The sequence below is a fragment of the Enhydra lutris genome, unplaced genomic scaffold (genome assembly GCF_002288905.1).
Source record: "Enhydra lutris kenyoni isolate GAN:26980312 unplaced genomic scaffold, ASM228890v2 scaffoldscaffold56, whole genome shotgun sequence".
Classification (NCBI taxonomy): Eukaryota; Metazoa; Chordata; class Mammalia; order Carnivora; family Mustelidae; genus Enhydra; species Enhydra lutris.
Genome location: NW_019154140.1, coordinates 8,840,629 through 8,865,495, shown reverse-complemented (window position 1 = coordinate 8,865,495; position 24,867 = coordinate 8,840,629). Strand labels below are relative to the sequence as shown.

The following is a 24,867-nucleotide window of genomic DNA, read 5'->3' as shown; positions in this document are numbered from 1 at the left end:
GATTCTGATTTTCTCTATAACCTCCAGGGTTTCTTTTTGTCACTTTTTTGGTTTGTTTTTTAGTGACTTCCCTAGAATTCAGTGGAGTCTGTCTCCCCAACAATGTGCAGTCACTGATATCACTGCTCAGTTCTTTTATTCTTTTTGTTTTTATTTTAAGGCCTGAATTCCTAGGGGTCACTTTTGGGTCATCATAGCTTAGTGGTCAATAATTGGCCAATGATTAGGGATCCTGACTGATTCAGTAAGTCTTCTATTCTTTGCTAATGGGTCTGTGTATGGGTTAAGGAAGTATTGTTTTAGATGCCCCTAAGCATGGTTTTTTCCCTGCTTTATTCCACAACTAATCAGTTCCTTTAGGTAGTAGAGCTGTCAATCTGTTGAGCCTGCCTTGCTTTAGTAGGACACCCAGGCCACTGGCTGGGGGAGTTAGAGACACAAGAAGCTCCAGGCTAAAAACATCACAGACTTCCCCCATTCTTACTTAAGTTTAGTAATTTTTCTTGAATAAATTCTTACCAAATTGTTGTATGCCTTTGGTCAATTTCCAAAGTCCTAAAATGGTTGGTTTTGGCAGGTTTGCTAAGCTTTATCATTGCTTTTTTTGGAGGGGAAAATGTGTGGAGTTTCTCATTTAGCCATTCTGGAAACCCCTTCAAAGGTTTGACTTTTGTCTGCTCTTTTTTGACTCTTCTGAAAGAATCAAGATTAAGTGTGGTTCAGAAAAGTGAGGAAAGACAGAAACCCAAGAAAGAAAATGGAAAGCACCAAGCATAATCAAAGCCAAAGGAAAGTTTTGTTATAGCTAATCCCAAACTTGTAACTGAAGGTAAATTGAGATTACAAATAATGAATAAAGACTAAACTTTGGAAGCGAAAGTTTTAGGTGATTGTGCGGAAAGTCATTCTTTTAAAAATAATACTATTTATTTTGGAGGCAAAGCTTTTTTTTTTTTTTTAAAGATTTTATTTTTAAGTGATTTCTATACCCAATGGAGGCTCAAACTCACAGCTCCAAGATCAAGTCACACTCTCTACAGACTGGACCAGTCAGGTGCCCCAGGGGAACCAAGGCTTTCTGACGAATCTTTATCTTATAGCTATCTATTATTTTGGCTAAATTCCTTAGGTTTTAGCAAAGATAGAGCACAACACAGAACAAGAAATGCAATCTTATTATTTTATGTTTTATGGGGTTTCTTCTTCCTTTAGCATCTAGAAGTACTCTATGGAAATCTTGGAAAGAAAGAGTTATAAAGCGACCTGCAACAGCTCATGCTTTAAGACCAGATCAGATGATCAGTGATGAATTTGCAACAAATACAAAGGTTTCAGAAATCCAAGATATGCTACAGGAACTCATAAACACTATGATGTTCAATAAATTGGAAAACAATGCTATTAAATATATATCATCAACAATAATAAACCTTTCCAAGGCTTTGGGTATAATAAATGATGAACTAAAAATTTTTAAACTTCAGAGTGCCAATATGTATATAAGTGAGACAAGTGAAAAAGAAAAAGAGCTCTCCCTGAAGATAATGCGAGAGCTCAGTGAAAAAAATGAAATGCTTCAGCAGAAACTTCAAGAAGCAGAAGAAAAATATGAACAATTTATTCGGTCCAAAATTGTTGTAGAACCCCAAGTAGGTACAGCATTACCCACATCAACCTTGAAAGTGTTGCCTGAGCTTTCTTCACAATCATCCACTAGCAAAGCTGACATAGAAGACAATATGGATGATATTTTGGTTAAAGAACTTGAAGATATTACAGATGAGGCCCAAACAAAAGGGACCAAAGGCTTGGGGATCAAGTGGGACTCAACTATTTCACATAGAGCGCCAGCTGAAATGACTCCAGATTTAACTGAAGAGCAATATCCTTCACTTAAAAAAAAGCAAAGAGGGTTTTCTGAAGGTATCACTGAAGATAAGATATCACAGAAGAAAGGTGATGTCTATAGGAAAGATGGGACTGACCAGTATCAATCACAGGAAAAAAAGCGAACTAAAGGCCCATATATGCATGAGACTTCTGGATTTAATGTGAGTGATGATAAAGGTAAAGAAAAAGACTCAGAGACCAAACTTGATTACCATTTGGAGCTACAGTCACTGGAAAAAAAGAGAAAAGAAATAAAATCCTTTTCTGAGGACAAATCAAAGTCATTCACTGAATCAAGAAAATCAAGAAGTGATCATGTCCCTGCTGATTACCCTTCTACTGACACAAAAAGCCAAATTGGCAGAAATGGAACAAGTGGTTTATGGGAACAATTCAAGAAGCTCAAACCTGAGTATTCGCATTACAAAAGCCAGATTTCTTCAGAGAGTAAAGAGGAATCTATCACTGAGTCAATGGACAAAGAGAGTAAAAGTGAGACGAGCAGCCAAGCAGAGCAATTTGGATTTACCCAACTTGGTTATTCCTCTGAGAAAGTGAAAACAAAAGGAAAGAAACACCATGTCTCTCCAGGAACCACCACAAGCAAAGAAGGAAAACTTGAAGAGGACATATTAGTCACCAAGAAAGTCAAGTCTCATAGACCTGTGAAGCCCAAATCTAGGGTAACAGAAGAGACTTCAGAATCTACCAGAGTTCTACGAAGTCTAGATGGCAGAAGTGAAGAGAGTAACCTAGAAGAATTTCAAAAAGCTGTAATGGCTTTCCTAAAAGAGAAAATTGATAACGTAGGAAAGCCTTTGGATAAAAAGACTGTGCCAAAAGAGGAATTATTAAAAACACCAGAGGCTGAAAAATTAGGAATCATAAAGGAAAAAATAGAGGAATATTTCCAAAACGTAGGTGAAACTGTGACAAAAACCTTGAGGAAGTACAAAGATATAAAAAGTGCAGGACAGGCTGGAGAGAAATCTTTGAAACAAAAAAAAGTCTCATTTATGCCAGGATTGCATTTTCAGAAGCCCACTAGTGCAAAGTCTGAAATTAGCACCTTACTGTCATCTAAGAGCAAGGATCCACTAACTGACAATTTAATACAGACGATCTTGGCTGAACTAGAAGGGAAAAGAGATGCTCTAGTGCCCTCAACGGTAGGGAGAGATGGCAAGGAAAGGCAAAAACAAAGGCGGGAGGAACATTTGCAAGAAGGTCCAGAAAAAATAGTTGGTAAACGTCTCAAACACCAATTGCAAGAAGGGAGTTTCTGGAATAAACTGCAGGAGGAAGAGCCATGGCTCCAGAGGAAGGGAGGAAAGCAAGGACAACGGAAGCAGAAACAGTGGCAGAAAATGTGGAAGGAACAGCAAAAACAGAGGATGCAAAAGCAGACTGAGCAAGATGAGGAGCAAACGCAAAGAGAAGAGGAAGATTATCAGAAGCCAAAACAGCAGCAGCTGGAAGCATGGGATAAAAAAATGGAAAAACAAGTGGTGCCCTTGGAGAAGGAGAAGGGACAGCAGAAGAGGGATGCTCAGAAGGAAGTGAGATATCAGGAGCTGGAAATAAATTGGGAGAAAGAGGAGAAGCAGGAGCCATGGAGAAATGTAGAGGACCATGAAAGACAGAGACAGAAAGAAACAAAGGATCAGATGAAGATTAAGATAAACTCTGAGGCCCAAGCACAGGGGATCACACTCACACCTCCACAGGCCCAGGCATTGGGGATCACACTCACCCCCGAACAGGCCCAAGCACAGGGGATCACTCTCACTCCCCAGCAGGCCCAGGCACTGGGGATGACTCTCACCCCTGAGCAGGTCCAGGCACAGGGGATCACACTCACACCTCCACAGGCCCATCCATTGGGGATCACACTCACACCTCCACAGGCCCAGGCACTGGGAATCACACTCACACCTCCACAGGCCCAGGCATTGGGGATCACGCTCACCCCCGAACAGGCCCAAGCACAGGGGATCACTCTCACTCCCCAGCAGGCCCAGGCACTGGGGATGACTCTCAACCCCCAGCAGGCCCAGGTACTAGGGATTACTCTCACCCCTGAGCAGGCCCAAGCCCAGGGGATCACTCTCACCCCTCAGCAAGCCCAGGCACTAGGGATCCCTCTCACACTCCAGCAGGCCCAGGCACAGGGGATCACTCTCACACCCCAGCTGGCTGAGGCACTAGGGATGGCTCTCACCCCTGAACAGGCCCAGGCACTGGGGATGACACACGACTTCCTGCAAGCCCAGGGACTAGGGGCCACACTCATTCCGGAGCAGGCCCAGGCACAAGGGATGACTCTCACCCCCCCGCAGGCCCAGGCACCAGGGATCACCCTCACTCCTGAACAGGCCCAGGCCCTGGGGATCACTCTCACCCCACAGCAAGCCCAGGCACTAGGGATCCCTCTCACCCCTCAGCAGGCCCAGGCAGAGGGGATGACTTTCACTCCTCAACAGGCCCAGGCACTGGGGATCACTCTCACCCCTCAGCAGGCCCAGACACTGGGGATGACACTTACCCCTGAGCAGGCCCAGGCACAGGAGATTACTCTTACCCTTCAACAGGCCCTGGCCCTGGGGATCACTTTTACACCTGAGCAGGCCCAGGAAGAGGAGATCACTCTCACTCTTCAGCAGGCCCAGGCACTGGGGATCACTCTCACCCCTGAGCAGGCCCAGGCACAGGCGATCACTCTCACCCCTGAGCAGGCCCAGGCCCTGGGGCTCACTCTCATCCCTCAACAGATCCAGGCAAATGGCATCACTCTTACCCCTGACCACTTCAAAGCACTGGCGGTTACCCTCACTCCTGAGAAATGCCAGAGCTTGGGTTTCACACTCACTCCTGGGAAACTTCAGGGATGGGGGTCTCCTTTCACTGTAGCACAGTCCTGGGAATCGGGGGTCTCTATTACTCCAGAAAGTCCCTGGTTGTCAGCTGTCCCTTGTACCCCTGAACAAACCCAAGGTTTAGGTGCCCCTCTCTCCTTAGAACAGGCTCAAGCATTAGGGGTTTCTTTCTCTCCAGAACACTTCCGGAAATCTGGGGTCCCTCTCACCTCAGATAAATTCCGTGCTATAGAATCTCCCCTTGAGCAAGTGCAAACTTTGGGAGCTCCCTTCATCCCAGGACAATCCCAACCCATGGGTATTACTCTCATGTCTGAGGAGGACCAACAATCAAGGGAACAGCCCTCACCACTTGGGCCCCAACCTCCTTTAGAACATACCCTGAAAGTTGGGATCATTCCTGTTACTGATAAACCCATTACACCAGGTGGTCCTCACATTTCTAAGCAGTTCCCCACATTGGCTCCTTCCGGTCTTAGATCTTTTCAAAGATTGAAGGCTTCTGTCCTCCCTGGGAAATCCTTTACATCAAGTCCTAGGCAGGCCCCAGCATCTGCTCCTATTGCGGAGAAGTCCTCTGTATTTGAGGTGTCTCCTACTCCTTTGCAGGTATCAGGGTCTCCTCTTTCCCAAGCCCCTGGGAAATTGCTAGGAATGAGAATTCCTTCTGACCTTGAGAAGCTCCTGGTACCACAGACTTTTCCTTCCTCTAAACAGACCCTGGTTTCTGAAGGTCAAACTATTCAGTTTGTAGCACCAGAGGACCCTCTGGCCTCTGGGAAGCTTGCACCGGAGACCCTTCTTAGTTCTAGAAAGTTCTTAAGAGACTCTTGGACTCCTCAGCTACCTCTGATATCAGAGGCCCCGCTTGCCCCCAGGCAGCCCCTTATATCTGGAGTTCCACTCTCCTCCCCGCAGTTTTCTACTCTCTTGGCTCCTCTTTCCCCTAGGAAGCCCTTGGTTCCTGGGACTTCTTCCATCCTGAAACCTAGACCCTTAACACTTTCTGAGAAGCCCCAGGCATTCCAGCTCCCTGCCATCTATGAGCAATCTCTCTATCCACAAGTCCCTTCTACTCTTGAGCAGCATCAAACTTTCCCACTGGGGATCCCTCCCACCCCTGGGCATCCTCCAACACTATGGACCTCCCTAACCCCTGGAAAGCCCCAGAAAGATATGTCCTCTTCTATAGCTAAGGAAAGTAAGGAAAGATTGGCAATTATTTCTTCTCTGAAATCTAAATCAGTCCCTTTTACTGCTAAGAACTTCCAAATATCAGGGATCTCTGACACTTCTAAAGAATTCCAGACATGCCATGATCCTATTGCCACAGAACAATATAGAACATTTCAGTCCTATCTCACCGATTACAGGACACCAGTATCACACACCCCTTACGTTGGTGGGAGGGCCCTTCCCCCTCTCGTGAAGTCTCTTTTTACTCAACTGCCCAAAACGTCACAGATCTCATCTTCTGAATGGGACCAGAAAACCCAGTTCCCCCCTATAGATAAGTCCTGGATACTGACTTCAGATTCAGTTACCAAGAAACCCAAGATGATGGTGCCCCCTTCCTCTCCCCAAGAGCTCAAAGAGCAGAGGTATTTTGTTGATGTGGAAGCTCAGAGAAAGAACCTGGTACTCTTAAATCAGGCCACAAAATCTTCTGGACTCCCTTCACAGCTACACACAACAGCTAGGAATCTCATAATTGAGACACTTCATACAGACACAGTTCGGCTGGGATACCTATTCCGCAAGTACATTGCTTACAGGCTGATCCAGCGTGCAAGGTAGATGTAAATATTGAATGTCCAGTTTTCTGGTTTAGTCCTGATTTCAAATATCCTCCCTCATTGTCCTATAAGTATATACATATCTGTCATATTAGATGTTCTAGAATATTATAGGTCTGTGGGATGAAGCCTATTTAAGATACCAAAAGGAGATATACTTTTTTTGGAAATAAAAATGTCATGTAACATGATCTATTTCACCCATTTATATCTCTAGCAGAGATACTAAGATATATTTTGTGGATCATGGTTGATTTCCAAAATACCAACTTTAAAAGCTTGGTCCCAATTATTCTAAACTTCTAATTATTCTAAATTTCTTTCATCTTCTTGGGTTCACCAGAAGTTGTATGATTCTTGAAACAGGAAATGGCAGGTTATATACAAGTTGTTGCCATGGCAACTTTGCTGCTGAAGTGACATGGAAGGTCCTGGTCCTGATTTTTTAAAAACTGCAGAAATAGGGAAAGTGAAAATTGTCTTGTTATCCTTAGAATTTATGTTTGAGGTTACCAAATTATTGTTTTGGGGATATCTTTTACCTAAAATTATAAGATGCCAAAATAAATCTGTACTGGAAAAGGTTATTAATATTATTTATTATTATTACTTATATATAAATTATAGGAAAATATATCATTTATTCAATAAATCTTTGTTAAATGTGGCAAGTATTGTATTAGGGGCTAGGGATACAGCAGTGAATAACAGGCAAATAATAACAGGCAAAGTACCCTGTTCTCATGAAATTTACATTTTTTGAGGACTGAATTGATTTGGGAACTAAGGATTAGAACAAGGTACAAAACCAGACTTCTTCAAGATATAATCAGAACATTTATTTCATTTATGTATTTATTCATTCATTCATTTTTCATGCTTTCAAAATTTTATTTAAATTCAAGTTAGGGGACACCTGGGTGGCTCAGTTGGTTAAGCAGCTGCCTTCAGCTCAGGTCATGATCCCAGCGCCCTGGGATCGAGTCCCACATCGGGCTCCTTGCTCGGCAGGGAGCCTGCTTCTCTCTCTGCCTCTGCCTGCCATTCTGTCTGCCTGTGCTCGCTCTCTCTCCCTCTCTCTCTCTGACAAATAAATGAATAAAATCTAAAAATAAATAAATAAATAAATAAATAAATTCAAGTTAGTTCACATATAGTGTAGTATTAGTTTCAGGATTAGAATTTGGTCATTCATCAGTTGCATACAACACCCAGTGCTCATTACATCAAGTGCTCTCCTTAATGCCCATCAGTTACTCCATCCTCCCACCCTCATCCCCACAGTTTGTTCCCTATATTTAAGCCTCTCTTATGGTTTGCTTCCCTCTCTGCATCTTATTTTTTCTTCCCTTCTCTATGTTCATCTGTTTTGTTTCTTCGAATCCACATATGAATGAAATCATATGTTATTTGCCTTTCTCTGACTGACTTGTTTTTTTTTAAGATTTTATTTATTTGACAGACAGAGATCACAAGTAGGCAGAGAGGCAGCAGAGAGAGAGAGGAAGGGAAGCAGGCTCCCTGCTGAGCAGAGAGCCTGATGCGGGGCTCGATCCCAGGACCCTGAGACCATGACCCGAGCCGAAGGCAGAGGCTTAACCCACTGAGCCACCCAGGCGCCCTGACTTGTTTTGCTTAGCATAATACACTCTAGTTCCATCCACATAGTTGCAAAAGGCAGGATTTTGTTATTTTTGATGGCTGAGTAATATTCCATCACACACACACACACACACACACACACACACACACACACACACCTTCTTTATCCATTCATCAGTTGAGGGACAATTGGGTTCTTGCCATAATTTGGCTATTGTGATAATGCTGCAATAAACATAGTGCCCCTTTGAATTACTATTGTTTTATCCTTTGGGTAAGCACCTACTAGTGCAATTGCTGGGTGTTAGGGTTGTTCTATTTTTAACTTTTTGAGGAACTTCTACACTGTTTTCCAGCGTGGCTGCACCAGTTTGCATTCCCACCAACAGTGCGAGAAGATTCCCCTTTCTCCACATCCTTGTCAACATCTATTGTTTCCTGAATTGCCAAATTTTACCCATTTGGGCAGGCGTGAGGTGATATCTCATTGTAGTTTTGATTTGTATCTCCCTGCTGATGAGTGATGTTGAGCATCTTGTCGTGTCTGTTAGCTATTTGGCTATCTTCTTTGGAAAAATGTCTGTTCATATCTTCAGCCCATTTTTTTTTTTAAAGATTTTATTTATTTATTTATTTGACAGACAGAGATCACAAGTAGGCAGAGAGGCAGGCAGAGAGGGAGAGAGGAGGAAGCAGGCTCCCTGCAGAGCAGAGAGCTCGATGTGGGGCTCGATTCCAGGACCCTGAGATTATGACCTGAGCCGAAGGCAGAGGTTTTAAACCCACTGAGCCACCCAGGCACCCCTTCAGCCCATTTTTTAATGGGATTATTTATTCTGTTTTGTTTTTTTTTTTAAAGTGGATTGCATGCTCAATGTGGGGCTTGAACTCACAGTCCTGAGATTGAGAGTCACATGCTCTACCAATGAGCCAGTTAGGCACCCCAGGTTCACTATTTTCAAAAATATTTTGTACCTTATTTAGAAAGACCCACTCCACTCTGAGAAATATAAAAAATTCTTTCTAGGTTTCTTCTGAAACTTTTATAGTTGGTTATTAGCTTTTTCTTTCTTTTACATTTAAGTCTCTGATTCACAACTTTCTGTTGAGAGATATGAATGTGACTTTTTTCTACATGGCTACCCAGTTGCTCCATCACTACTAACAAAGTAATTTACCTTTTCCCCTATAGATTTGAATGTACCTTCATCATAGATTCTTGTATCATTTAGGTCCATATAGAGACTTTTCATTATTTTTTGTTGGTTGCATATAGATGCGTCACTTCTATTTTTTTATTATTCATTGTAGTTTTATTATTATGATGCTGAATCTTTGTGATAGTCATTAGTGCTGTTTGCCAGGACTCTTCAATGAAATGTAAGCAGAATTGGTATATGTCATTTCTGTGCTGAGCTTGTCATTATTAGTTTGAGACCCTCCTGAGTCTCCTTTTCCTCTGACATAACCCACGTTGCTCAAGGGGATGGCTCTTCAGATAGCCTGTGTCCTTGAGAGTATACAATGAAGCTCGCTCCCTGATGAACCATGATGGATCTGTAGTATGAGCAACAAGTAAAATTTTGTTTTTAGCCACTGAGATTTACATTCTTCTTTCGGAGAAACTTGCACTTTCACTGGAATCCGCCTTTTCAATAAGCACCACCACCACCCCATCACCTCTGCCCAAATGATTCATTCAGTCCAGGTGATCACGGACCACATTTTGAGAAATACTGGTATTGTAGGAATAGAGATGATTTGGGTTTGCTTCCCAAATCTGATATTTATTAATTATATAACTTCAGAAAATTACTTAACTTTGCTCAGATTCCTTTTCCTCTCCTGTAGAACAGAGATGGCAAAACACTATCTGTTCAGAAGGCTCAACCGTGGTGGTACATGTTATTGTCAAGAGAGAGAGTATATTTTTATCACTGTTCTTCAAGATCCTATGCAACATCTTCCTGTGAGGCCTTCTTTATTTCTCTTGTGTGAATTATGCTCTCTTTTTTGCTCCAACAGCATGTTTATATGTATATTTAGCATTTGTTTCATTGTCTTTGACACAGTTAACTTATTAGTCTCCCATTCTGGCTTGTAAGTGCTTTGAAGGCAAGGACAATGACTTTTTCACAACTGTATTAACTACCTTCTATATATCTAATACATATCAATACCAAAATTTTAATATTAAAACAACATATTAAATATGTTTGTATATTAATATGTTAAAATATAAAACTATTAAAATAATATTAAAATAATAAGCAACACTATTATAACACTAAAAAACTCAAGTTAATGAAAACTTGACAATCATATAGATTTTTTTTTTTATTTTTTATTTTTTTAAAGATTTTATTTATTTATTTGACAGACAGAGATCACAAGTAGACAGAGAGGCAGGCAGAGAGAGAGAGGGAAGCAAGCTCCCTGCCGAGCAGGGAGCCCGACGCGGGACTCGATCCCAGGACCCCGAGATCATGACCTGAGCCGAAGGCAGCGGCCCAACCCACTGAGCCACCCAGGCGCCCCGACAATCATATAGATTTTTGAAAATAATCATATAAGAAACTAGATTAAGGTCTCATTAAGCAAGTCTCCCACTCCTATCATATCCCACTCTACTTACTAAGGATGAGAACTGAAAATAACTAGGCCCAGGTTAGCTGAGTTAGGGTCAGTCGTTATATCAATCGCATTCTTGTTAATTTTTTTTCAAGAAACAACATAATCAGACGATTACAAGCCCTCCGAAACACTGGGAAAGGTTACGAGACCCAGAACCTCTTCATAATGCTAAACAGAATTGATGACTACCAGAAAAAGATGATGCAGGTCTGGACCAACAAACAGAAGTCTTTAGAGCAGAAACGGAATCAGTGCCTGAGAAAAATGATGTTCTTATTTAGCCAGGTAACTTGTTTTCTATTTCCCCTCCCTAGTGTGTTGTAAGAAAAATGAAAAGTGGTAAGCTTGGAAAAATAGCATTTACCCGGAGATACCACGTATATTAGTCTCCTCGGGCTGCTGTAACAAATTGCCACAAACCTGATGGCTTAAGACAACACAAATATATTCCCTTGCAGTTCTGGAGGCCAGTTCATGAAATCAAGATGTTGGCAGGGTTTGTTCCTTTTGGAAACTCTGAAGGAGATATTTGTTCCATGCCTCTCTTCTGAACTCTGGTAGCTGCTGACAATCCTTGGCTTTCCTTGGCTTATAGCTGCATAACTTCAACCTTTGCCTCTGACCTTCCCCTGGCCTTCTTCCCAGTGTGTCTTATGTCTTCTCTTCTGTCTCTTTTAAAGCCACGTGTCATTGGATATAGGACCCACCTGGTCAATCCAGGGTAATCTCATCTTGACATCCTTAAATTATATCTGTAAAGACCCTTTTGCCAAATAAGGTCACATTCATACATTCTGGGAAACATATCTTTTGAGGAGTTCACCATTCAAGCCAGTATACCATGACCCCAGTGAAAACTCCTAACTTGACATTAGGGATACTGGCTGGACTCTCTAGATGGGAAAAGATTAGAACGAGGGAGATGTCCATAAATGCTCAACTCCTTCCTAGTCAACCTGCATCTACCAGCCTCTAGATATGAAACCTCTTAAAGTCACCACTCTCCAACTGATTCATGATGGTTACTTCTCTCCTCAAAACTATCAGAAAGTGGGGTACCTGGCTGGCTCAGTCAGTGGAGGATGCGACTCTTGATCTCAGGGTTGTGGTTCAAGCCCTACATTGGATGTGGAGATTACTAAGCAATAAAATCTTTTTTAAAAAAACCTATCAGAAAGCAAAATTTAATAGAATGAGTATACAATAAAGGAGGTAAGAGTTTATTTAACTTGCTTACATAGCACCAGGCCCAGAAGATCCTGTTAAACTCTGATACCCACTCATTATGTCCCAAAGCTCTTCTGAGATAATCATTAGTATGCTTTTGAGAGTGATAGTGTCCTTCCAAAAAGTTATAAAGCTGAGATTAGAGTTCTTTGCTCTGGGATTACATGCTCCCACTACATGCTCCAGCATGGAGTTTTAGAACATTCTTGGTATTCTAGGAGTATTTTATATCTATATATTCTTTTCTTTCACTAAATTAATGTATAAAATTACTTGATGCTTTAGAAGGTACAAAGACATTTCTTACAATAGTTGGTCCAAATCAGACATATTCTGAATTTTCTAGAACAGTGATATTTCAAATATTAAAGCTCTTTGACCAAAAAAAAAAAAAAAAAAAGGATACTTTTGAGGTTTTGGTTTGGAAAATATGGTCAATGTAGGTGGAATAAAGCAAGCTGAGTTGGCAGTGTCATGAACTATCTAACAGGAATCACGTATCTAGGGCATTTCAGGGGATGAATAAGGGTCTGGGATCAGGGGATCCACGATCTAGATGATGAAGTGGTTATCAAGGCATAAGATGGGAGAGAAAAAAGCAAAAGGGAGAAGAGGGTAGAAATGAACAAATACCTTACACTCAAGAGGTTGGTTCTCCTACCAGATTGTGTGGGTTCAAATCAGCTTTGCCACATGTTAGCTAAGAGACCTTGGACAAGGTATAAATTTTCTGAGCTTCAGATCTCCGAAAGTAAGATGAGGATAATAACATTACTCACTTCATAAGATTGTTGGAAATACCAAATGAATTAATATATAAAAAGCATATTACATTCAGCAAGTATTCAGTAAGTGTTAGCTATCATTAGATTTGCCTAGTGCTTCACAATTTATGATGTGTATTCATATATTTTATCTTATACAACACCCACAACAACCCTGTGTTATTATCCTTGTTTTAGAAATGAAGAGAAAGGTGCAGATAAAATTAGCAACTAACCCAAAGTCACACAGCTAGGAAATGAGAGGACTAGGACTACAGGTTATACAGGATCGAGGGATTTTTCTGTTTGTTCGTTTTGTTTTTTTTAAAGATTTATTTATCTATTTGAGAGAGAATGTGAGCAAGCAGGAGAGTTTGGGGGAGAGGGGTAAAAGGAAGAGGGCATCTTAAGACTTCATGCTGAGTGCAGAGCCCTACTTGGGGCTCGATCCCACGACCCTGAGATCATGACCTGAGCCCAAACCAAGAGTCAGATGGTTAACCTACTGTGCCATTGAGGCTCCTCAGACAAAGGTTTTTTTGTTTGTTTGTTTGTTTGTTTGTTTAAGATTTTATTTATTTGACAGACAGAGATCACAAGTAGGCAGAGAGGCAGGCAGAGAGGGAGGGGGAAGCAGGCTCCCCGCCAAGCAGAGAGCCCGATGTGGGGCTCGATCCCAGGACCCTGGGATCATGACCTGAGCTGAAGGCAGAGGCTTTAACCCACTGAGCCACCCAGGCGCCCAGGACAAAGGTTTTTATATAACATAGTGCCACCTCTGAAATTGTGTGTTGGAAGTGGAGGTGTGATTGGAGGAAGAGAGAAAGAGGATGGAGAAAAAGGATTTGCAAGTCCATGGAAAAGAAAGAGTCACAGTTTAGCTAGGGCCAGCTCAGAACTTCTTAAAGACTCTGACTCTTTTTTACCTTCACCGATTTATTTGTTTTTAGCTTCAAGAGATGTATAAATTGAATCTTAGTTGGCCCATACCTTTGATCACTGACAAAAAGGAGATACCTGCCTCTGCCAAATTTGTTCAGCAGCCATTCCTAGAGCTGCTAATAAAAGAAGATAGAAAGTCTGACACATTCAAGAAATTACGGTATGTGCTTGAAAAAGACTGACATTAAACCGTATTTGGATGATATGTGGGACCTAATACTTTTTTTTTCTTTCCTGCCCAAGAGCTTCTCTTTCCCCACAATTATGATATGGTGCAGTAGAAAGTCTAAGGTAGTATTGACTTTCTTAGCCAATTTAATAAGAAGATTATTTACATATATTTCTACTTAAATATTTAACATCTAATTTTGAGTTCCTATTTATTTATTTATTTATTTATTTATTTTAGTTCCTTTTTTAAAAATATGTTGCTGGTCTGCTCCTTGTCTGTTCTTTTCCAAGAATGATTAAGTCCAGTTTTCCCTTTAGTGGCCCTCCTTTATAACAATCCCAAGACAGGGGCTCTCTTGTTCCCACAGGTGACATGAAAATTATGGTCCCGGAGGGATATAAGCTGTGACATCCCTTCTTTATAATGTGTTTTGGATGTCTCATCCCACATGCATGGGCTTACCCCAAAGATTCAGCTAGGTGTCTATTTTTTCCATGTCATTAACTATGAATGCTAAAGACTTTAAATAAATGGTTGGACCAGGCAGAACTTATTGAATGAAGTGTTAGAATACTTTGTCTATACTTTTGAACTTATATCTAACTGAATCATAACTTAGTCTCAATAGATTTTTCCAGATGAAAGCTTCATTTCAGTAATCATATGAGGACATACATTTATAGATTTGTGGAACATTTGTTATTTGAATTCTGTTTGAATTTGAATTGTTTTACTTTTGCTCAGTTAATAAATTAGTTCAACTTCAAAAAATTAAATAGATTAAATAAATTTAAAAATAAAGCTGGTCTTATAAAAAAATGAAACTGATTTTCCTTACCATGAAACAAATTAGTTTAACAGAATAAAGAAACTTAGAAACATTACTTTTTTCCTTTTTTTTAAAAAAAGAAGGTAGGAGCTTTGGTAAGGAATGGAAAAGAACATTGCTGGGGGAAAAAAAAATCTGGATATGGTTTATATACTCCACGAAACTAAGAAGATAGTTTTAAAATAGATTACTAGGTGAAGTCATGAAAATGCACTTTCAGGGAAGGAAAAAAAAAAGCTCTTTCAGCAAATTCTGCTATTTTAATCCATTGCTCAGTCAAAGTGGACATAGCTAATGTTCTTTAGTGCCAGACAGGACATTATAGGATAAGACGGTGGGGAAGAGAAAAGGGGAAAATAAGATTCATACATTTTAATTGGATATAGAGTTCAGGAGAGTTTGGCGCTTTCAATTAGTGTCTCTGATTCTCTAGACAAGAAGAACAAATGAGAGCTATCTGGAACGCTGATCTGTCAACTTCAAGCTACCCAATAGCAGAGAAGACATCAATACATTCGCTCTGGGCCCAGCTGGGTGGGTACCCAGATATTCCTATGCTACTCCAGTTAGATGTTCAGTCTACTTTCAGAAAATCTCTCGCATCCATTAAATCACAGTAAGTTAAGGAATGGGAGCACTTTGGTAATTGGGCCTTTGGTCATATACCTTCTGTTTCCCTAACTTGACCTTATCTTCTAGCACCAGGGAGTGACCAAAAGCTGGTGCTTGTTGTGAAGTTAGACATTACCTTTTCCAGAATGCAGTATAAGTAGAGATATACAGTATGTAACCTTTTGAATCTGGCTTTTTTCACTTAGTGTAACTCCTATGAGATTCATCCACATTATATGTATCACTAATTCATTCCTTTTTATTTACTGACTGGTATTATTCCCTTGTATCGCTGTATCACATATTTTTATCCATTTACCAAGTGAAAGACATTTGAGTTGTTTTCAGATTTGGGCAATTATAAATTAAACTGCTATAAAATTCATAAACAGGTTTTTAAAAAAAGATTTTATTTATTTATTTGAGAGAGAGAGAGCAAGTGATGGAGAGAGCAAAAGCAAGGGGAATAGCAGGCACAGGGAGAGGGAGAAGCCCAATGTGGAGCTCAGTCCCAGGACCCTGAGATCATGACCTGAACTGAAGGCAGATGCTTAACCAACTGAGCCAACCAAGCACCCTATAAACAGGTTTTGGGTTGAAGGTAAGTTTTCACTTCTCTTAGGTAAATGCCCAGGAGTGAGACTGATGGGTTAGATAAGTGTTATGTTTAACTTTTATAAGAAATTTCCAAGCTATTTTCCAAAGTGACATTTTATCTCTACATTTATTCAGCAGGCCTCTGGATGAAAACTGAGGTTGTTCTGTGACATTTCTAGTAACGTCTCAGTAATATGTTCATCTGGTTGGTAAAATGTCCAGAATTATATATAAGTAAATCTTTGTTTTGTTTTAAAGTTGAGGCTTCTCTCTTCCAGCTAAGACTATTACAACTTACAATTAGAGAAGGAGAATATTAACAGCTGCTTTTTTCTGGCCTACTGCTTCTCTTCCTACTTTTCTAGCTTGCCACTAGCGGACCCTTTAGAGATTAGAGCTCTAGAGAAGAGAGAGAGGAAATGGGAAGTTCTGATTGACTATCACTGTTGTGTTTTCTAACATCAGTGTTTCCTAGATCTGGGAGATTTCTAAAGCTGACTCTTTCGTAAGGTACTTTGGTCAGTTCCTTGGAGATTACCATCACTGGAAATCTCATCTGCAGATTTCTTGATCTTGTCAAATATATTTCAATTCTGGGGCATCTGGGTGGTTCAGTCCATTAACGCATCCGACTCCTGATTTCAGCTCAGGTCATGATCTCAGAGTTGTGAGATCGAGCCCCATGTTGGGCTCTATGCTCAGTTCAGAGTCTGCTTGACATTCTTCCTCCCTTCCCTCTGCTCCTCCCCCCAGCTGCACACTCTCTCTCAAATATATATATTTCTGTTCTAACTGGTTGTTGACATTTGTGATACCTCCAGCTTTTCTATACTCAGATGTGTTTGCATATTTATGCAGCCCTTCTGGACAGAATCCATGACAACTCTATGCCATCTTTCTTGGGTAGGTATATATATATATGACCCATGTCTAGTCTATAGGAAAAAGTGGAGCTTACTTTGTCCAGGTAGACTCTGAGGTCTTATCCTAGTGCAGCAGCAGCTTCTTCTTTGCTTCTACTATTAGTGCATCTAGCCAATCAATCATAGCCTCAGCCTTTTTTCAGAGATTGAACCAGGCCCCATTCTATGGGCCTCCAAAATGTGGGGGCCTGTGGTAAGTTCTTAGAGTGGACAAAGGTTAGGAGTGATCTCAAAATCCTCTCCTCCTTGACCATTTCATACTGAGAGTGAGTTAGTAAGAGTCAATTACTTTGTAGATCCTGGTTTAGCATTCCTCTATGAAATCTCGTATCTATTGTTAGGCTTTCCAGATTTAGCAAATAAAAATATAGGACATCTAGGTAAATCTGAATTGCAAATAAACAAAAATGATTTAGGGGCACCTGAGTGGCTCAGTTGGTTAAGTGTCTAACTTCAGCTCCGGTCATGATTTCAGGGTCCTAGGATTAAGCCCCGTGCTAGGGTCTCCGCTTGGCAGAGAGTCTGCTTGTCCCTCTGTCCCTCCCCCAACTTATGCACGTGCACGCTATCTCTCAAATAAATTTAAAAAAAAAAATACAAGTGATTTAGGATAAGTATGGTCCATGCAATTTTATACTTACACTAAAAAATTATTTTTGTTTATCTAATGTTTAAATCTAACCAGGCATCCTGTATTTAATTTAGCAACCTGTCCATTGAGCTTTGTCAAAACTTCTGTTTTCATGTGCTACTATATATAAAATATGTATTAGGAGTTTCTAACTTGTATAGATAGACGCCTGAAAACTTTTAGAGTAGCAGATGTTTACAACAGTAAAAAAAAAATTAAGACATTATAGGAAAGAGAACTGAAGTCTTGGATTTTCTTTTTTTTTTTCCACTAAAAACAGAAACAAACCATACAGTTTTAAGACATCTAAAATTAGTAATAATGGGCAATATATGATCAATTACTATTTGCCATCCTCTCTTTTTTCTCACTAGAATTTCTTCAAGTTCTTCCTCCCTCAAAAAGGATTATATTTGTTTCACTTTGTGGAAGTTAATGTACAAACCAAGAGACTTTCTTTCCCTCTGGGTTTGGTTATTTCTACTATTCTTTAGATCTCAGTTTAAACAATTGTTGTTTCTGAGCTGTCTTCTCTAACTCCTCCTATGTGTTCCCACAGTATCTTGTAATTAACAGTATCCTAGCATTTACCATTCTATATTGTGATTGCTGCATTACTTATTTCCCCTGATATTAGACAATATGTTTTGGAGAGATGAGTTGTGTTAAACTGACTCTACTTTTGCTATGCCTGCTTTCCTTACAAAAATATTTACTGACTACTTACTATGTATCAGTTACTATAACTAGTTACTGAGATACAATTGTGGGAAGGATTTAAGAGATCATAAATGGCAGGCAGAAGGAAAAAAATATGTGCAAAGATCCAGGGCCAATAGCATATTGCTTCATTTGCTTTATCTCCTAAAATAAACATTAAAAACAAAACTAAAATAAACAATACCTCCCCCTACTGCTCAGTTCCCCTTCTCCCTATTTCCAACAGAGGTGAATGGAACTAATATTTCTCTTCCTGCCTGGATGGGATGTTGGAGCTACTACAATCTTTGGTAATACTAAGGTGATAACCACAGGATAAGACAATACACCAGGAATACAGAGAAGGAAAATAAATAAAACCCTGCCCTTGATGACATCTAGTTACTAGAACAACCCTGAGTACACCTGCCTCTGGGATTTCGTTAAGTGAGCAATAAATGGCCTTACAACCATTCTTAGTCAGGGATTCTGTTTCCTATAGTCATGTGAGCTTGAAAAGAATGTGTAAGCTGCTATTTTTTTTAAAGATTTTTTTATTTATTCACTTGGGAGAGAGAGACAGAAAGAGAGAGGGAGAGTAGGAGCAGGGAAGGGGCAGAGGGAGAGGAAGAAGTAAAAGCAGACTCCCTGCTAAGCAGGGAGCCCGATTTGGGGCTCGATCCGGGACTTGATCTGGGACTGCAGCATCATGACCTGAGCTGAAGGCAGACGCTTAACCGACTGAGCCACCCAGGTGCCCCGTAACCTGCTACTGTTGGATAAAATAGTCCAGAGATGTCATTTATACCCAGTTGACTGATGGTGCTGTTGAGTTCAACTATATCCTTAACAGTTTTCTGCCTGCTGTATCTGTCCACTTCTGATAGAGGACTGTTATAGTCTCCTACTACAACAGAGGATTCACCTGTTTCTCCTTGCAGTTCTACCAGTTTTTGCCTCCTGTAGTTTGATGCTCTACTGTTAGACAAAACATTAAGGATTATTATGTCAATTTAGAGTATTGACACCTTTATTATTAGATGCCCTTCTTTATCCCTGATAACTTTCCCTGCTCTGAAGTCTACTCTGTCTGAAATTAATATAACTACTACTTTCTTTTGATTAGTGTTATCATGGTATTTTTTTCTACCCATTTAATCTATGTGTCTTTATATTTATTTATTTTTAAGATTTTATTTATTTATGAGAGAGAGAGAGAGAGAGAGAGAAAGCACATGAGTGGAGGGTGGGGCAGAGGAGAGAATCTTTAAGCAGACTCTCCGCTGAATGTTGAGCCCACTTTGGGGCTCCATCCCACAACTCACAAGACCATGACCTAAGCCAAAACCGAAAGTCAGATGCTCAACCGAATGAGCCACCCAGGCACCCCTTTTTATATTTAAAATCAGTTTCCTGTAGACAACATATATTTGGGTCTTGTTTTTGGATCCACTCTGATAATCATTATCTTTTAATTAGTGTATTTAGATCACAAACATTTAAGGTGATTATTGATATATTTGGGTTAATATCTACCATATTTGTTACTGTTTTCTATTTACTGCCCTTGTTCTTTTATCTTTCACACTTTTTCTGCATTTTGTAGTTTTGAGATTTTATAATTCCATTTTCTCTCCTTTCTTCATTTATACTTCTTTCATTATTTTTTAAAGTTGATGCCCTAGAGTTTGCACTGTATATTTACAACAAACCCATTTTCAAATAACACTACACTGCTTCATGGATAGTGCAAGTACCTTATAATAGCAAAATAGTCCTAATTCTGCCCCCACTCCATCCCTTGTATCATTTCTTCATCCATTTAACCTGTACATAAACATGCATACATCATTGAATACATTGTTGCTATTATTATTATTTTGAACAATTATTATGTTAGACCAGTTAAGAACAAGAAAAATAAAATTTATCTTTATTTATTCCTTCCAGTGCTCTTCCTATCTTCATATAGAGCCAAATTTCTGATTCACATCATGTCCCTTCTCTCTGAAGAACGTCTTTTAACACTTCGTGCGAAGCAGATTTACTGGCTATAAATTCCCTCAATTTTTATTTGTCTGAAAAAGTCTGTATTTCTCCTTCATTTAAAAATTTTTGCAGGGCACAGAATTCTGAGTTGGTAGTTTTTCTTTCAACACTTTAAATATGCTCCTCTCTCTTGCTTATGTTCTTTCTGAGAAACTGGATGTAATTCCTCTCTTTGCTCCTCTATAGGTAAGGTGCTTTTTTCCCTCTGATTCCTTTCAAGACTCTTTACCTTGAATATGGTATGTTTAAGTGTGGTTTTTTGGGGGCATTTATCCTGCTTGGTGTTATATGAGTGTCTAGTTCTGTGGTTTGGTGTCTGACATTCATTTGAAGAAATTTTCCATCATTATTGTTTCAAATATGTCCCTTTTGGGCACCTGGGTAGCTCAATTGGTTAAGTGTGTGCCTTCGGCTCAGGTCATGATCCCAGGGTCCTGGAATTGAGTTCTGCATTGGGCTCCTAGCTCATCGGGGAGTCTGCTTTTCTCTCTGCCTGCTGCTCCCCCTGCTTGTGCTTGCTCTCTCTCTCGACAAATACATAAAATCCTAAAGAAAGTAATAAATAAAACAAATATGTCCCTTTCTTTCTTCTTCTGGTATTCCCATTACACATATGTTATACCTTTTGCAGTTGTCCTATAAATGTTGGGTATCTGTTTTCTTCAGTTTTTTTTTTTTTCTTTGCTTTTCAGTTTTGGAAGTTTCTATTACCATATCCTCAAACTCAGAAATTCTTTTCTCAGCCCTACCCAGTCTACTAATGAGGCCATCAAAGGCATTCTTCATTTTTTAGTGTTTTTGATCTCTATTATTTCTTTTTGCTTGCTTTTTAGAATATCCATCTCTCTGCTTACATTATCTATCTGCTCCTATATATTTTTTCCATCAAAGTCCTAAGCCTATTAATCATAGTCATTTTAAATTTCCAGTATGATAATTCCAACATCCCTACCATATCTGACTCTGGTCCAAAGCTTATGCAGTCTCCTCAAACTATGTTTTCTGCCTTTTAGTATGCTCGTAATTTTTGTTAAAATCCAGACATGACGTATAGGTGAAAGGAACTCTGGCAAATAAATCTTTAATGGTGTGGTGTAAGGTGCAGGAGAAGGGGAAACACTGTATAGTCCTATGATTAGGTTTCAGTTCTTTGAAGAGCATATGCATCTGGTCTGTGAACTTCACCAGTGCTTCTCAATATCCCTTATTCCCACCCTGGTGGCACAGGATGGCTAGAGGGAGCTGGAATTCGGTATTTCTCTTTTCTTACATAGAAGGCTAGAGTTAGGTATTTACCTTCCTCCAAATAAGTTAGGCCCTAACAAAACCCTATAGGTTAGGCTTTGGTAAAATAGTTTCTCTTGAGAGCAGAATTTAAGAGAATGGTATGCTTCGGTACTTTTCAAAATGGTTAATTTCCCCCCTTCTCCTGAGAGAAACATGAGGGAATTTTTCTCCAATCTTCACTGTGAGGACCTGGTAGATTCTAGAGATCTCTTTGACTGGGACCTCTGGAATCTGATACTCTCTCGTCCATACTGAGCCTCCTGCAATTCATCAATTAAAGTGTAAGTTTTCAGGGCTCCTGGGTGGCTCAGTCGGTTCGGCTCAGGTCATGACCCAAGAGTCCTGGGATTGAGCCCCCTACTAGGCTCCCTGCTCAGTGGGAAACCTCCTGCTCCCTCTCTCCCCTGGTTGTCCTCTCTCTCAAATAAATAAAATCTTAAAAAGAAAAAAGTGTAAGTTTTCTACCAGGCACTCATTCCTGCAGAAGTGTCTGCTCATGGATTTTTACTCCAGTAAGTTGTGATTCTCTGTATTTCCTGTCTGTCTTTCCACTTTGGGGGCATTGGTTCATCCTGTGGCCTCACTTCTCTGAAGGATCCAAGAAGAGTTGCTAGTTTTCAGTTTGTTCAACTTTTTACATGTTGTTAGGATGGAGCAGCAACTTCTTGCATATATTTTTCAAAAGATTTCTGTGCACTTGCTTTTTGGTTGCAAAAAATGTGCTCCCATTGAACATGTTTTTTAACCTGCTTAAGGGGTTCACTTGATGGGTATATCTTTAAATTTTTTCTATGGTACTATAAACTTACATCATCATTCTTATTGATTGCTTGATATTCATTGTATAGTTCTATCACTATTTATTGAACTGTCCTACTGACAGAAGTTTCATATTTTTCAACATTACAAACAATGCTGCAGCAAATATCCTTACATAAGTTTATATACTTATATGGGGATTCCCCCATGAAAATTCCACTAAAATAATATTTGTTTTTTTCCAATTACAAAAGTAAGGCACATTCATCATAGAAAATTTGAAAAATACAGAGAAGTCCATGCCCAGAAATAACCATTGTCAATATTTGGTCATGCTCTAACATATAAGAGGACTGGTTAACAAATAATAAGCTATTGCCAAGCTCTGCTCTTCCTGGGAAACATTCTCTCCTGTTAATGTGACTTTTATAAATAGGGATCACGTATCAATTTTACTAGCTTAACTTTGTGAGTTCTGGAGGCACTCTTATTTTCCCTACGAATCACCTATATTACTACAAATGTATTTAAGTTCAATTTATAATAAGATTAATTTTCTTGTCTTGTTTCCAGGTTTAAGAAGATTCCCAAGTGACTGTAAAATTAAACACAAGCAAGTAAATTCCAGTGCTGCAGTAAAATGCCTACTTTGCTCTTTCATGTATATGCATTGATTTGCCTACTTTTTTTTTTTTTAAGATTTTATTTATTTATTTGAGAGAGAAAGAGAGAGCAGGTGCAGGAAGAGAGTCAGAAGAAGAAGAAGACTCGCCACTGAGCAGGGAGTCTGATGCAGGGCTCAATCCCAAGACCCCAAGACCATCACCCCAACTGAAGTCAGAAGCCAGAGGCTTGACCAACTGAGTCACCCAGGCACCTCCACTGCTTTGCCTATTTTGGGCTCTTACATTCGCCTATTGTTCTTTAGGTTAAACATCTTCATTTCCAAACTATTAATATGACCACTCAAGAAAGAAAATCCTTTGCTCTAGATTACTAGAAAGACAAAACTTCAACAAACACTGTGGTAGGCTCTCATTAAAGGGACATTATATGGCCACTGACATGATGGCAAAGTGGCACAGTCTACCTCCCAGAACCTAAACCCAAAGATGCCTCAGAAGTAAGAAATGAATGGACATTTGAAAAAAAAAAAAGAAAGAAAAGAAAGAAAGGAAAACCAGCAGAAACCCCTGGAGGGTCAGAAGGTGTCTGTGATTTGGTAAAGAAGGGAAATAGTAGCCCTGTACAGAGGAAAGCCAGGCTCCAAACATGGGGAGTGAATTTGCAAAGAAATTTTGATTGGGCTCTTTTATTAAAAAAAAAATTTTTTTTTTAAGATTTTATTTAGTCATTGACAGAGAAAGAGAAAGAGAGAGGGAATACAAGCAGAGAAAGCAGGAGAGGGAGAAGCAGACTTCCTGCTGAGCAGGGAGCCTGATGCAGAGCTTAATCCCAGGACCCTGGGATCATGACCTGAGCTGAAGGCAGACGCTTAATGACTGAGCCACCCCAAGCTGGACTCTTTTCTACCCCCACCCACAACATTGCCCAGACTCAGATCATTGTTTTCCCTTTCAGCCCTACCCCAATACCGGAAAGCAGATTCACAGCAGAACACTATTTGGATGTAGAGTAAAACAAGCAAAGTAAATGCTGACTTAACCAATAAGCATCAAAGTGTTTCCTCCTACCTCCCCCAACCCACAGACCTTCTTTTCATCTGAAGGACTAGACAATACATTCTTAGAAAACAAAAGGCCTAGGGTAAGATACAGACAGGCTCGCTAAAGGGCAAAGCCTCCTGATGAAAATGAGGATTTGAACCCTGCTCACCAGGGGTGGCACAACTAAGGCTTAGGTTTTGATTCTTCCCACCCACTTCATTCATTACCTACCAAGATGACTGATAATTGATACCCAAGAGAGAAAATGATCTCACAGGGAAAAATAACTAGAAAATTAGAAAGGCGATAAGCTAAATAACCTACTCTAGATGACAAGAATTAATAGAATACATGCCAACTAAATGTCTCTAAAGAGGATACTGATAATGTAGCCAAAACAATTATAAAGAAACAAGTAGGATTACTGAATATTCAAAACACAGTTGAAATAAGCTCATTAGAAGACATAAACAGCAAAATAGGCATAGCCCAAGATCGGGTCAAGAAATGTTTCTAGAAGACATCAAGAAGGAATTAGAGATGAAAAATATAAAAATTAAGAACTATGGAGGCTAGACATAGAAATATCAGCATTTATATATTAGGAGTGCTAACAGGTGAGAGAAAAGTAAATGGAGGGAAGATGATACATGAAAACAAGTAAGGACTTCCAAAGAAAGATTGATACTGAAAGGTTATACAGGGTGATAAATAGGGTTGATATGGGAAAATGAATACTTACTCATATTTTAATGAAATTTAAGAACTCCAAAGACAAAGAGAAAATTCTAAAATCTTTCTAAGAAGAGCAGTTCACCAATAAATAAAATGAATCAGAATGGTGCCAGACTTCTCAAGAGCAACATTAGGAGCAGGAAAGCAATGAAGAAATATTTCCAAAATATCAAAAC

General features: G+C 39.8%; 1 protein-coding gene across 1 annotated transcript in view; it reads left to right on the top strand.

Annotated features, from left to right (window-relative positions):
- The window catches only part of LOC111157748 (family with sequence similarity 186 member A), a gene marked incomplete at its 5' end in the record, with an annotated part of 123,950 nt that overhangs the window by 41,757 nt on the left and 57,326 nt on the right, over positions 1-24,867 (top strand). The window contains 4 exons of the mRNA XM_022519384.1: positions 1,213-6,559; positions 10,891-11,083; positions 13,740-13,891; positions 15,166-15,348. Coding sequence (XP_022375092.1) covers positions 1,213-6,559; positions 10,891-11,083; positions 13,740-13,891; positions 15,166-15,348 — 5,875 coding nt within the window. The remainder of the gene's footprint in view (positions 1-1,212; positions 6,560-10,890; positions 11,084-13,739; positions 13,892-15,165; positions 15,349-24,867) is intronic.